The sequence below is a fragment of the Chaetodon auriga genome, chromosome 9, assembly GCF_051107435.1.
Source record: "Chaetodon auriga isolate fChaAug3 chromosome 9, fChaAug3.hap1, whole genome shotgun sequence".
Classification (NCBI taxonomy): Eukaryota; Metazoa; Chordata; class Actinopteri; order Chaetodontiformes; family Chaetodontidae; genus Chaetodon; species Chaetodon auriga.
Genome location: NC_135082.1, coordinates 27,708,565 through 27,722,500, shown reverse-complemented (window position 1 = coordinate 27,722,500; position 13,936 = coordinate 27,708,565). Strand labels below are relative to the sequence as shown.

Genomic DNA, 13,936 nt, shown 5'->3' with positions numbered 1-13,936 from the left:
GACGCTTTGACAGGTTTGCTGTGTGTAAACTTTCTGAACTGGACCAAAATAATTCCTCTTAAATATCTTATTCGATCATTGTGTTCAGGTGGAGTATGATGTGTACTTAATGAGTCAGATCTATCTATTGATCTATTGATCTATCTATCTATCCGCTGGACATCTTTACATTTTTTCTGCATGAATTGTTAGTTTTTCTTATATATATCAAAATATAAGGTGTCTGATTTTGCCGACAGCGGCTGTAAAAAGCGGTCTGAGGTCATGTTGTGTTTGAGGAGCCATCGTTTATTCTGTGTTTTTTCTCCTGTGTACTGAAGTCTGAGGGTTAACGTTCACAGATCTGTACGATGTTGGGAGTGAAGGCATTGAGGTTTCAGCGTCCCGCTCTAACAGTCATTTGTTGACTGTGTTGGTTCAGTAGTTTAGCGTGTTTGTGCTGTGCTGTCTACAAATGCCACCTCATTTTTGGGAATTGCTGGGAGTTGATGTCGTTGTTGCATGTGATGCATTCATAGGTTTATGTCAGTTAGGCCACGCCCATCAATGACATGTTTGATATATCCACCAGTACAGTTTTTACAGCAGCCTATCAAATGTGCTCGTGGATGGATGGGATCTGAGCAGGAAAACTAACTTCCTTAGCTATAAAACAGCTTTGGAGTAGCTGGAATTGACTGATGCTGCATTTATGAGTCTGATACCAAAACCAATATATGAGTTTAAAGCGTCTGATACCAACATATCAGCTGATATTCATCTTTAATATAAACCCATAACAAACAAAAACTTGTCATAAAGATCCCTTCAGTTAAATAATTTGGGCTGCACTGGTTGGAAAACAAGCTTGTCAGCACTCTCTAGTGGACAAACAGTGTACTGCAGATACTATTTGTACTCCTGCAAACATCTTTGGCATTTCTCATATTTTTTGTTGTTTTCTTGTACTTGTAAATCTGTGATAAGCTTCAAGTGTCGGTTCCACCTGCTTCTAGTCTTTGTGCTAAGCTAGGCTGAACACATCCTGGACCCTCAGAGGTGAGGCTGATGTGCATCTTGTCACCTGATTGGCTATAGTGAGGAGCAGGAGTCCTAAATGTTGGACTGTTGGTTAAACTGTGGCCAGTTGTCTTGATGAAGTAGGGAGGAATGACTGAGTCGAGACAAAGGGGACCAAAAAGATTTCCACGCCAGCTCCTGTCAGTTCCTACCAGAGTTTCTATTGGCCGGTGAGAGGAGGTGGGCGGGCTGATTATCTGCCGTTCACCCTGTCCTCCGAACCCTGACTGACAATCATCAACTACAGGCACCAGGGCTACCAAAAAATGAAAAAAAAAAAAAAAAAAAAAAAAAGTCAGAAAAGAGACTGATTCGCCCATAAAATGTGACCCTGGGAAAACAAAGTGGAACTACAGTTCTCACACTGCAAAAACAGCTGAAAAAAGAGCAACAAGAGCAAAAACCCATGACAGGTGGAGAGCCGATAATCCACTGCGATCGGACGAGTCCACTTAGGCTTCAGTTAAATCCACACAGAGAACAGCGCAGCGTCGACAAAAAAGTACAAATCCACCTCCCGAAAAATGGCCTACCAAGGGTGTGGAGCGGGAAAAAAGACCCCAGAAGAATCAAACACGATTAATTCCTTGTTTTTTCTTTCATCTGTTTTTTGTGATTCAACTCTCCTCGACGGAAACTCGTACCAAGAATGTGCAACATGAAGCAAAAAAAGCAGTTCACGACCACAGGCAAGGAGGGAAGGGAAGAGAAAAATCCTCAGAACTGCATCAGAGAGGCAAAAAAGCTTGAGGACTTAATCTGTTTTCTTTTTGTAAATTGGAGGAGGAAAAAAAAGAAGCTTTAGATGCTCTTTGTGTCTTTAGTTTTGTCTTAAGGCAGTCTTTTTTGTCCGGCCCCCCTCTCCGGCTCGGTGCTCGACGACGCTCCACCTATAAGAGGATAGATACGAACGTCTTACACCTCAGGTAACGCAACGCAGAAAACACATTCCATGCAAAATGTCTCATCAATGAGAAAAAAATGTCAGTAAAAATAGGATTAATTGAAAGCTGGCTGAAGGAAAAAAAAAAAAAAAAAAAAAAACAATGTTTACAAAAAGAAGCTGATTAAAAAATGTAGGAGCGGTTTGCAGAGCCACAACAACGCAAAATGAATTCTTAGATCAGATAAAAAATGCAAAAAAAAGTGAACTGCGTATAAAGTCACACAGTTAAATGCAGTACTTACAGTATTAATTCTGTTTTACTTCATTTTAAAAAAAGAGAGATACTGTAGTTTCTGAAGTGATAGAAAAATATGAAATGATCAAACTAGATGCAACACTGAAAAAATCTCTGATGAGCACAAACTCTGAAACACAGATAAAACCTGAGTGTTTGGAAGTTTATTTCATAAAAATATAGATGTTCCTCTGATTTGGCAAACAACAACAGAGCCGGAGCTCGTGGGGAAGGCAAAGCCGACAGCTTTGAACAGTTTTATGTGAAAATATTTGGATTTTGTCAGATATGTAATCAGATGCGCTAATCAGCTGTCACAGTTAGCCAACAGCTGAGTGAGGCCGATTAAAGATGTTCAAGTTAGCTAACAATTCAATTTAGCAGCTAAAATAGTTGGTTCAGGCTAACGAAGCGTGCAGCGAGCAGCTAAAAACAGTTCTGTTCAGGTTAGCTAACAGTTCAGTTTAGCACAGAACAGTTTAGTTCAGGTCAGCTAACAGTTCGGTTCAGCTGATGAAATATTTAGGTTTTAGTCAGCTAATGGCTTGTTTTAGCATCTCCAGCAGCTAAGTCAAAGTTAGCTTAGTTTGGTTTAAGCTAACCTTTCAGATTAGCAGCTAAAATGAGTGGGTTTGTGTTAGCTAACGGCACATTTTAGCAGCTTAAAAAGGTTTGGTTTGAAAGAGCAACTGAAACAGCTTGGTTGACTTTAGCTCAGGATCCACTTCAGCTGCTACAGCTGACGGCTATCTTCAGGTTTCAGTCCTGGTTCAGTCGACTTTGAAAACCTGCTGTCATCGGACGGAAACTGAAGGGGTGTCATCCACACTCCGCAAAACCTCATTTTTCTCTAATGGAGGTGACTTTCCTCCTCATCCTGCTGGGAACCACTTCTGTCTCTTCACACACACACGAAGCTCGTTATTTGCATTTGAATGCAGCCTATTTGTATATCTTTGTTTGCATGTCCAGAAGTTTAGGCAGCCATGGCTGCCAAGACAGATTCAACACTTGGTAGCCGAACAGGGACAGACACGGAAAGAGACCACGTGAGCCAACTGGGCTACTTGAAGTGAGCAGCTCCTGGTCTTCACCTGCAGTGAGAACCTGGAGCTACTCTGTGCTGAGATACTTCACCAGGCCTCCATTCTGCCACCGACACTCAGCCAACAGATGCTACTTCAGAGTCAAACTTCACAATAAAAGATGAATTAGCAAACAGTTTTCTGACCCGGGGTTGTGCCGTAACTGAACGACTAACACCGTGTTATTATGAATACTTGTGTTCAGACTGTTGCAGAGTGAGTCGGAGCTGTCACACAAACACAGCTACCTGCAGCTAACACCTGTACAGTGTGTACACCTGAGGCTGTTTGAGGCCAATAAACTCTGCACAAAGTGTCCAACTGTCAAATTCATGCAATAAGGCAAAAATTCACTCCTGAGCCTGAACGCAGCTTTAGAGGCAGTTAGTGCTCAAACTGTACCAGAAGTACAAATACTCGAATTAAGTATTCTGTGTGTGTGTGTGTGCGTGCGTGCGTGCGTGCGTGCGTTATGAATCAACTTGTACACTGGGCCTGGAGATATACACACAAACACACATACACACACACACACACACACACACACACACACTGACTTTAGTTTCAGCTGCTTGGCTGCAGTGTCATTAGTTCATGCGTGTGTGTGAGGTTGAAACACACGAGCACGTGCGCACGCACACACACACACACACACACACACACACACACACACACACACAATCAGAGGTGCTGCTGCAGTTTTCGGGGATTACAGTCATCGTTTAATCCCTTCCTCACTTTCCTCCTTTTCTTTCCTTCACTCTCTCCTTCGCCTCCTTCCTTCCTTCTGCCTTTCCTCCTTCCCTCCCTTTTCTGTCTCTTTTTTCCTCCTCCTCCTAACCTCCTTTACTCCTCTCCCCCTTCCTCCCACCCTCCATCTCTTCCTTTCTTTATTCTCCTGTGTCACTCTCCTCTTTACAGCCCTCCTCTCTCCTCTCTCCTCTGCCTCCTCTTCAATTCAGCCTTCTTCCCTCCTCCTCCCTCCCTCCTCCCCCTCCCTCCTATCGCGGCAGCATCTGTTCATAATGAAACACACAGTCGGACGTCGTCCTCGTTTAGCGCCTCCTCCACGCTACCTGCTCCAGAGGTTACCTCCCGCCGGGCGCGTTTGTTAGACATCATCAGCACCTCCCCGCGACCTTCCCTCCCCCTCCTCCTCCCTGCCACCTCCTCCTCCTCCAGATGTCATTGATCTGGGAAATGGGTCACAACAGCGTTGAATCAAAGCCAGGTTACACAAGGCTGCGAGGCAGATACTGTATGTAATTTTAGTGTGGGTTAATGTTTGGGGGGGTGAAAGAAAAGCGACGGCTGACATTTGGAGCGTTTGCAGGTTCCGATCAAGTCCATAGCCTGCAGACCTGACAGATGCTGAAGGTGCAGAGGGTGAAGATCTTGGCCTGAGCGCCTCACAGATCTGTAAACAGGGCTGCAGTTTGGAAGGAGCAAAGAATTTATTTGGAGTGTTTTCTTTTTTTTTTACCTCAATGAATTTTAAAAGTCAGTTTCTAAAGCACCAGATGCATGGGGGGGGTGTAACACTAATAGGTTATCAATGAGATCATGTAATCTGAGATGCATTCAAAAAAATTCCTTTTTAAAGCAGTTTTCATTAATTTGCAGCTGAAAAACAACAATCTGAAAAGGTAGCAGACATTTGGACATGCAGAAAACACGTATTAAAAAAAAAAAAACATCAGCTAGTTTTCAGAGTTACAAATCTAAGTTTTGATCAAACTCACAGAACTTTATTTGAGATCGCAGTGGAGATACAAAACGATTTAAAAAATTCCAAATATGTGAGGCCGAATTTGGGGAAATGTATCCAAAATTATGCACGAGACATGTACAATATTTCCGTTTGATGCATTATTGAAGCCATAAAAACTCTTTGATTTGAATTTTCTGCTAAGCTTCAATGACCCGCTCTATAGTAGACTTAATGCTGTCAGACAAAACTGCTTAAGGGTGAATTTAATGTAAAAATCAAGGTTCAGGAGATCAAAATATATGCATAAAAAGTGCAGTTGCCTTGAGCTTGGAGGCTCATCCTCAATCGTAGGAACACATCTGTGATTCTAAACACAAGGGTCATTTTCTATCTTACTACCATTTGCTGAAGAAGGCCATGAAAGGTGCTTAAAATTTAACTTCATCACAGCGTTTCTCTATTTATCTCCTTTATTTCTACAGTGTCTGAAAGGATGAAGATGGTGTTTACGGCTGGAGCTGAGGCTGCTTCGCGAGCAGGCTGCAGTCGAACCCTCGGCTGGCAGGATGAAGCGCGGCGGGGAAAGTGACGGAGCAGCACTTGTTCTCCCTCATTACCACCACTGAGGTGCCTTTGAGCAAGGCCCTGAACCCCCACAATGCTCCAGTGGAGCTGCTCAGTGACCATCAGATCGACTGTGGCTGCACTGGGCCAAATGGACGCCCTGCACACACACATCCACCCACACACTGCTCCCTGCATCAGCGGCACTGTCCCCGGATGTCCCCTCACACTTCCTTTGGTCTCAAGCTGCTGCCCAATCAGACAGCTACAAGCTGGTGTGGGAAAATACGCAGACTGTAGAATAAGATGTCAAATGCAGCATAAACAAAGCTGTCAGGGGCCTGCATGTAAATACAGAACGCTGCTTCTTTAAAGACACACTACCTCCTGCATTAGCATTGGACATTGGCACTGGACATAAATCTTAGACTGCAGGATTTTCCTATAGGAGCATAAATCCTGTGCATCCCTCTCCTGAATTTTACTCTGCAATGGCACATTTCCTGTGTATTAAACAAAAGAAGAAACGCTGCACTTTGCTGCCTGCTGCAGTTTACTACGAATGAGCTGAATCAAAGTGGGAAAACAAACACTGAGGCTCTGCTCATAGAGACATTTTATAAAGCCTGAAGTCCATCAGCGTTCAAAGAGCAGGTTAAAAACATGAAACACTCCCAAACATTCAAAGATCAGCCGTCCCCCGAGGACGGCGCTTCAAACAGGAGGTCTGCTCAGACTTCCGCTAAAGGTTGTTGCACCTTTTAGAGGAAACGAGCCTCAGATTTTGTTTTTCTGCTTTGACTTTGGGTTGTTAACTACAAGTACAAAAGGCCTTCGACTGGAGGGACTAAATGAAATGAGAAAGATTCCTCGCATGACTCGGAGAAGTCTAACAACAGAATGTACAAAGCAGGAACTCAGATGAATATTACAAATGTGCTTGTTCGGCCTTCCCACAGCTGATGAGAAATGAGTTTCTTATCGCAGACACACACGACTCCACACACACCTCCACGTTTCTCTTTTTCCCTGTACTCTGCAAAAGATATTGAACAATATCTAAATACTATCCAACACAGCTAATAAACACTGTGAAAATGATAAATATGTGTTTCTCCTTCAAGGACGACTTACAATTGCACTTTGTACCGGGAGCTGCTTGGCATGCAGCCCGCGGACGCCGCTGTTTGTGCTGCATTCCCTTTGTTTTATTTTGCAGATTAAGACAAAGTTTCCGACTGTGGGCAGAGGAGGTCGGAGGTCAGCGCGGAGCCGGAACCGGCAGGTCCACTGTGCCGGACACCGAGACAAGGACTGCTGATGGCCGGCAGAGACGTTTGCTCCAGGGGGGCTAAAGCCAGATCTGCTTCTCTGTGGAGCTTTTCCAGCCTCTCTAACCTTTAGTGAAAGACTCGATTTGTCTTCCTGGTGGAACGAGGCAGGAGTTTAACAAAACAACCCTAAATCAAGGTGTTTTCCAGAGCTTTCAGCCGTATCACACAGTCACCATCAGCAGATACAGTAGCTTCAGATGAAGGCATCCAGAGCTCTGTTCAGACTCCTCCTCATCGCTGGCTTTAAACTGAAAGGACTTCCATGTTGTGAAAAAGGCTTCTTTGCCTTCTTCTTGATACTTAATGAGACGACTGATCCTGCTCTCATATCTGCCCAGTACATACAAGGCCACAGCCAGAAGATGTTTGGCTTAGCTTGGCACAAAAAGTGAAAATAGAGGGAAACGGCTCGTCTGGTTCTGTCCAATGGTCACAAAATCTGCCCAAAGCTCACTAATTAATGAATCACGACTCGTTTGTTTAACCCATAAAATAACCAGAGTGTTAAAACCACAGCGAAACTTCTCAGATCCAAGAAATAGTCTGGTCCATAACAGCCTTGTTGTTTTTGTATGTATTACTCAAACAAGACATGAAGTGCTAATTAATGATCTTAAGAGATGATCACAGGTCGACGTTGTTGAATTTGAGCTTCTCCTCATTTTAAGTCTCAAATCTAACAAACAGACATGCGAACGCCATCTTCTCATCCAACAAGGAAAAGGAAGTGAAGGAGTGCACTTCCCAACATGTCAGACTATTCCAATAACCATGAAAGTTTATCGTTGACCTTGGGAATACCAGTTTGACAGAATAATCTGAACTCAAGGTCCACTTGATTGTTTGTCCTCAGCAGAGAGACATAAATCCACCTTATGGCTTTGTCCCAGTTCAGCCTCTTAGAGGTAATTTCAGTGTGAAACTGTTCTTGGCTTGAAGTGGCTCTACAATCAGAGGGGATGTGGTTCAAATAATTTTATACCCATTACAGATTAAAGTACCACCTGTGACCTTTAAACGTTTTCAAAAGCTCACAGAGGAGCAGAAACCTGATGTAAAGAAAGTAAAGTACAGAATTCAAAGACACGTCAACAGGGACAGACACATCGACTGAAGCAGGAACTAAACCTGAAACCTTCCAGGATGACAGGACACGTGTCAAAATGTGCTGTCAAAAACAGGCTTCTGGAAGAAATTGAAAAAAAAAAAAAAATAGACTGCCAGTCAAAAAATCCAGTTAGTCTGAGTTCAGGGGCTGATGTGGGGCAGAAATGGGCTTTGATGGAGAAAAAAACAGGCCGGAGAAAACCTCGCCAACCGCCGACGGACCGGCTGATTTAGTGCTCGATCACACTCAGGATTATTAGTCTGGGCAAACCGAGGACTTAATTAAACTCAACACTGATGAGAAAGGCACAAATAACACTGGACGGAGGGACAGACAGACAGACGGACGGAGGGACAGACGGACAGACGGATGGACGGACAGACGTTACTGTGTTTTACTCTCTGAGGGACAAAAACATCACTTTCATTCAATTCTTGATCTAATGTGCACAAGGCTAAAGAGCAGAGATGATGATGAGGCGTCACGAGTACAAATTATTGTTTAACACTGTCGTTGTCGGCCTTGTCGTCTTAATCTGGACTAATTCTGAACGTCAATCTGATATTTGGGCTGCTTAACAACCAAATTCTCAGCGGAGACGACGGCATCTCTAAAAGCAGACGTCTCAAAGCGAGACGCTCCCAGTTTCCACAGCCAGACTTCCAGTGCGCCCGAGGCTTTCTCAGGACTTCAGATGGAGAGGGAACTGACATAAAGACCCCTTTTAACGCAACCTGAGCGCGGGCTGAGGAGCTTTACATCAGCCTACAGACTCTCCACACGGCCAGTCTCCAGCAGCTGCACACAATGGAGCATATAAAAAGGCAGAGAGGCCACTGCGGCATTTCTACCTGCATCAAAGTGTTGTCTGGCTGCACAAAAGAGAAATTTCAGCGCTAAGTAAAGTGGCACTGTGGCTCGACACCCCTCTCTGTCTGTCAGGCCTGTGATAATTTAATGGTCGCTGTCCAGCAGCGTGCTCTATTCACAGCTCAAGGCTTCCTTTTCACACCGTCCACAATGGAATAAACACAGTGCGCATGTGGGGTCTGCTGACGCTCTGAGTGGATTGTCCCCTTTAAACTGTCCTTTTGTCCAGCTGCTGATGCACTGCGCTGCCAGGTTTGTCTGGAGCTTTAATAAACGCTTAAATTTCTAAGAACTACTGATTTTTTTACTACTACTGGTCGACTACGAAAGTCAACCTGCAGAGACTCGAACCCTCAAAACTTTAAATCATCTTTAAATTTCCAAAAATGTGGAATAAAGAAGAGAAATGCTAACCTGATGTGAACTCCATGAGTTAGTCGTCCAGTCTGAATCTGAATGAACAGCTCATATGAGCAGATACAGAAACAGAATATCACACAGTTCAGTTCGGATTTTCTGGTCACAAACTGGCCCCAAACCAGAATAAGAACCTGTGTCACCAGTTCTTCTGGACAAATAAACATTTGGTACTTTTTAGATTTGATTTATATTCATGGTATTCTGTGAATGTTAATGTGTTTTAGTCATATGACATTTTCCTCGGTCTGTCCATAGTTTGCTTTAAAGACGACATTTTACCTACAAATATACTGGAAATAAGAAAACTCTGATGAATCTGTCACGAAGCTGACATTTCCACGGACACGCATGATGAATCAGGCCCGACGCCGAGCAGACGTTACCTGAAGAGTCTGACAATGTGATGCTTCAGCTGATCTGAGAGCAGCAAAATCCACAAAACCGGACACACGACGAGGGTCCACACTGAAGAAATGATTTTGTTGAATCCAGTTTTTGGGATTTTCTGTTTTCAGTGTTCTTCAGGACTGAACCAGGCTGATTTCCTTTACTGCTGATCCCCATGGATACTCGTTCCCACCAAATCTTTAATTTTGACCTATTTTGATGTTTCACTGCTGACTTTTATCTGAGTTTCTTCACAGCGATGAGCTCTGACTCATCGGGTATCAGCGGTCGGTCAGCCTTCAGCCTCGTCCGTTCAGCCTGCCTGTCTGTACCACTCCATCAGTTAACATTAGCTTATTGGCTTGCCTTAGATAACATTGTCAGTAGTCAGCTGTACCGCCGTCTTTATTAGGTTCTGGCGTGCTTGTTGCGCTGCTTCACGTTGCTCTTCCTTTGAATTTATGTCGTTTTTTATGCGCCGCTGTTAAACAGATTTACTGTGGAAGAGGCTGAGGAGAGCGTCTCAAATGTGACAGCTGAGAAAAAAACGGCTCAGACTGACAGAGAGACTCCATTTTGGAGAATTAAATCAGTTAAATGGCTGTGGGAGAGCGGCGAGAGGAGCTGGATGTGTGCGCCGGGCTGAAGAGCTCTCAGGAAAACGCCTCAGTTTCTCCTGCCAAGGCTGAATCTTTTTTCTTTCTCTTTGCTTTATTGGTGGAGCTCTGACCCGTCGCTCTCTCTTTCTCATTTTTCAAAGTCGATTTCTCTCTTAAGTGTTCTGCTCGCTCTCACTTCTCAGCTTTTTCTTCCCTATGCCTCTTTTTTTTCATTTTGGTCAAATCACTTTCAGTTCTTTGCACCCACTTTGACTTTCATCTCCTTTTTCTCCATCACTCTATAGCAGCAGACAGACACTGGACGGAGATATGAGGTTTGCTCTGGATCCCTCGGCGTAAAGGCAGAGGAGTCATTACTTGAGCCTATTAGAAGAGTTTTAACACACAGTATGAAGACACATTCATCTCATTCTCTTTACTGCCAGTCGCACGGGGAGCGGGAGTTCGTTATAACGATCCCCGCTGTGCTCGCGGGAATCAGGTGGAGCCACACGGACGTGACTGAGAGGAGCTCCGCCACCACTTAGGGTGTGCGAAACAAGCGCTCCTCCTGGACCACGGTCCCCAAAAAAGAACTCATCGACCAATCAGACAGCATCGCCATGTGGCCAGCTGAGTACCACAACGTCTGTTAAATCCCTCATCCAGTACTAGAAGTACTGCGGTAGCCTCGCAGTAGCAGTACCGACAGCGACAGATGTACAATTATTATTACTAGTGGCAGTTATGGTAAAACCAGAAAGCAGTTAGTAGAAGTAGTAGAAGTACTAACTATAGCATTAGGAACAGCAGTACAAGAAAGAGTAGTGATGCAGTGGAAGTGGCAATATGCAATAGCTAGTAACAGTACTAGTAGCCACAGTAGTAGCATTAGCAATACTTGCAGAAACAGTAATAGCATTAGCACTAGCATGAGCCTAGTACATGTAGCTACAGTAGCAATAGCAGTGATAATAGTATTAGGAGTAGAAACAGTAGTAGTAGTAGTAGTAGTAGAATGGGTTGTAGTAGTAGGAAGTAGTAGCCTAGCAGCAGCTACAATGCTAACAGTATTAGCAGTGCCAAGTGGAAACAGCAGCACCTAGTGGTATCAGTAGTAGTATTAGAGTTATTAGCAGTAGTGTTAGCTGTCTTAGCAGCAGTGTTAGTGGTACTGGTAGTAGTGTTTGAGGTGTTAACACCTTTAGTAAAATACTAAAGTACTTATTTTGAATAAAACATGCAGCCGATCTCAGGTTTTCACGTCGTCCAGGTCACAGTTCATTTATTTAACTTTGCTCAGATTTTGGAGAATTTTATTTGGGAGTCGACGGTACAGACGCAGACAGGACGCCACATTCTGTGTGTTTATACCCTCAGTATCAGGAGTACCAGTAGTGTCAGTAGTACCAGTATCAGAGTCGTACACTCTGCTGCCTCTCATTCATCTCCAGCCTCCATGTCAAATTAGCAAGAACACCAAACAGGAAGTTCATTGAACTGTTTCCTCTCATGTGTGACCATGACGACAATGCACCCTCCCTCCCCCTCAGACCCTCACCTGCCACACCTCCCAACCACACACACACACACACACACACACACACACACACACACACACACACACACACACACACATCCTCATTAAATGCCTGTTGATGTGCGCTGAAGCTGAGCCGCAGAGCAAAGAGAAATCAGACAATAAGCCGAGCGGCGCGGCGTGCCGTGACCTTGCCGACGTCCGGAGGCGGGGCCGGAGCCGACCCGGCTCGCACCTCGTTCGGTTTGTCGCTCCTCTCAGGTTCCCTCTCACACCGCCGACCCTCTCTGTCTGACCTCCTCCAGCTTTTTGACTCAGAAAGAGGAAGCAAAAAAAGCCTTTTCATGGCGAAGAAAAGAAAGAAGAAGAAAAATATAAAACTTTTGGAGGGCTGCCGGCACGCCGACCTCTGCCAGCCCAATCCTTTTAACGAGAACGCCTCCTCTTCAGCTCCTCTGTTCTCCTCTAAAGAGCGCAGGCCAGAGGAGATCCTGCTGTGTGTGTGTGTGTTCGTAGGTTAGCGTGATGACTCAGGCTTTGAACACTCGAGAACCTAAAGAAGCAGCGATCGACTGCGATCATCATGGCTCCAGTGTTATTGATCAGCAGTGAGTTCACGCAGCTGAAGCTGCGTCACAAATATCAGGTTGTGATTTCGGCTTAACGCAGGTCGAATTCACTGATTTCTAACGTTCACAAATGTCTTTCTACCTAAAATCTACGGTTTCATTCTAGGATGAAGACTCAACAGTGGCAGCGGGACACTTGGACGTCCGAAGACACAAAACATGAAACAGCAAAGCTCCCAGCTGGAACACGAAGGGCCTGTTTAACCTGGTGAAGGTTTGGGGGGGGGGGGGGGGGGGGGGGATGCATTATGTCAATGAGTGTCCTCATAAGGATAGAAGTACAAATGTGTGTGTGTTGGCTGTGTTTTGTGCTTTAATGAGCTCTGTGTGGACATTAGCATGAGACTCTGAGCGCAGAGCGAAGCGTCCAAACAAACCCAGCGGTCGGCCGAGCGAGCCCACAATTAGGTCAGCGGAGGAGAAGAAAGCTGCTGAATTCGTTTCAATTTCAGATGGAGTCGAGCCACTTCTGACACACACGCACACTCTCTCACATACACACACACACACACACACACACACACACACACACACACACACACACACTGCATAACAGAATAATACGGCAGCTTCAGATGCTCTAATGACAGTGATGAATAGCGAAGGTTGCAGACGCCGCCGCCGAGGAAAAAGCTCTTTTCGTTCTTTCTTCTCTGGAAAGATCTTCACTGTGAGAGGGGACAAGGAATCACACACACACACACACACACACACACACGCACACCCACGCACACACACACACGCACATTCAACAGAAATGTAGATTTAAACACACAAATGCAGACACACACTCTACCAGCAGTGATCAAGTGTTAACGGGCGGTCGACTGACTAATCAATCAGTCGTTATGGCAACCTGTGATCTCTGTGTGTTCGCCCAGCAGGAGGATCTGATTGGTTGTGATGAAGACAAATCAACTCAGGCCGGACCAATCGCTGCCAGAACAAACTGCAAATAGGAAATTGACTTCCTGTCAGAACGGTGAGATATCTGAGGAAACCACTCCACACACACACACACACACACACACACACACACACACACACACACACACACAGACACACACGCACACACGCACGCACGCACGCACGCACGCACGCACGCACGCAAGCAGAGGTACTCATGAGCACACACGGACATGAATCTGAACATGTGCCGACGCACATGGATGGATAATATATCTGTACACACACCAAAACATGTAAACGCACACACATGTGCACGCGCGCACACACACACACACGCACACTGCGGTACTTCCTTGTGATGTTCGCAGGTGACTCATGACTTCCTTTCCTTGAGGAATGTCACTGCATACACACAGACCCAAAACACAAATAAAACTACACACCTAAACGCACACGCACACACGCACACGCACACACGTGCACACATATGGCTGTCAGCTTTAAATTAGAGCTGTTGTTCCTGAACACAGAGCAGCGTCC

General features: G+C 45.0%; 1 protein-coding gene across 4 annotated transcripts in view; it reads right to left on the bottom strand.

Annotated features, from left to right (window-relative positions):
- LOC143325725 (protocadherin-1-like) overlaps positions 1–13,936 on the bottom strand; it is a 166,995-nt gene that overhangs the window by 44,619 nt on the left and 108,440 nt on the right. The window contains exon 6 of one of the 4 annotated variants that reach the window (XM_076739003.1): positions 1–1,949. This exon is cut by the window's left edge and continues 1,063 nt beyond it. The exons of 2 other annotated variants lie outside the window; for them this stretch is intronic. In XM_076739003.1, the coding sequence (XP_076595118.1) occupies positions 1,880–1,949 (70 nt within the window). In that variant the 3' untranslated portion in view covers positions 1–1,879. The remainder of the gene's footprint in view (positions 1,950–13,936) is intronic. One more of the 4 variants, XM_076739004.1, reaches the window with a different exon arrangement.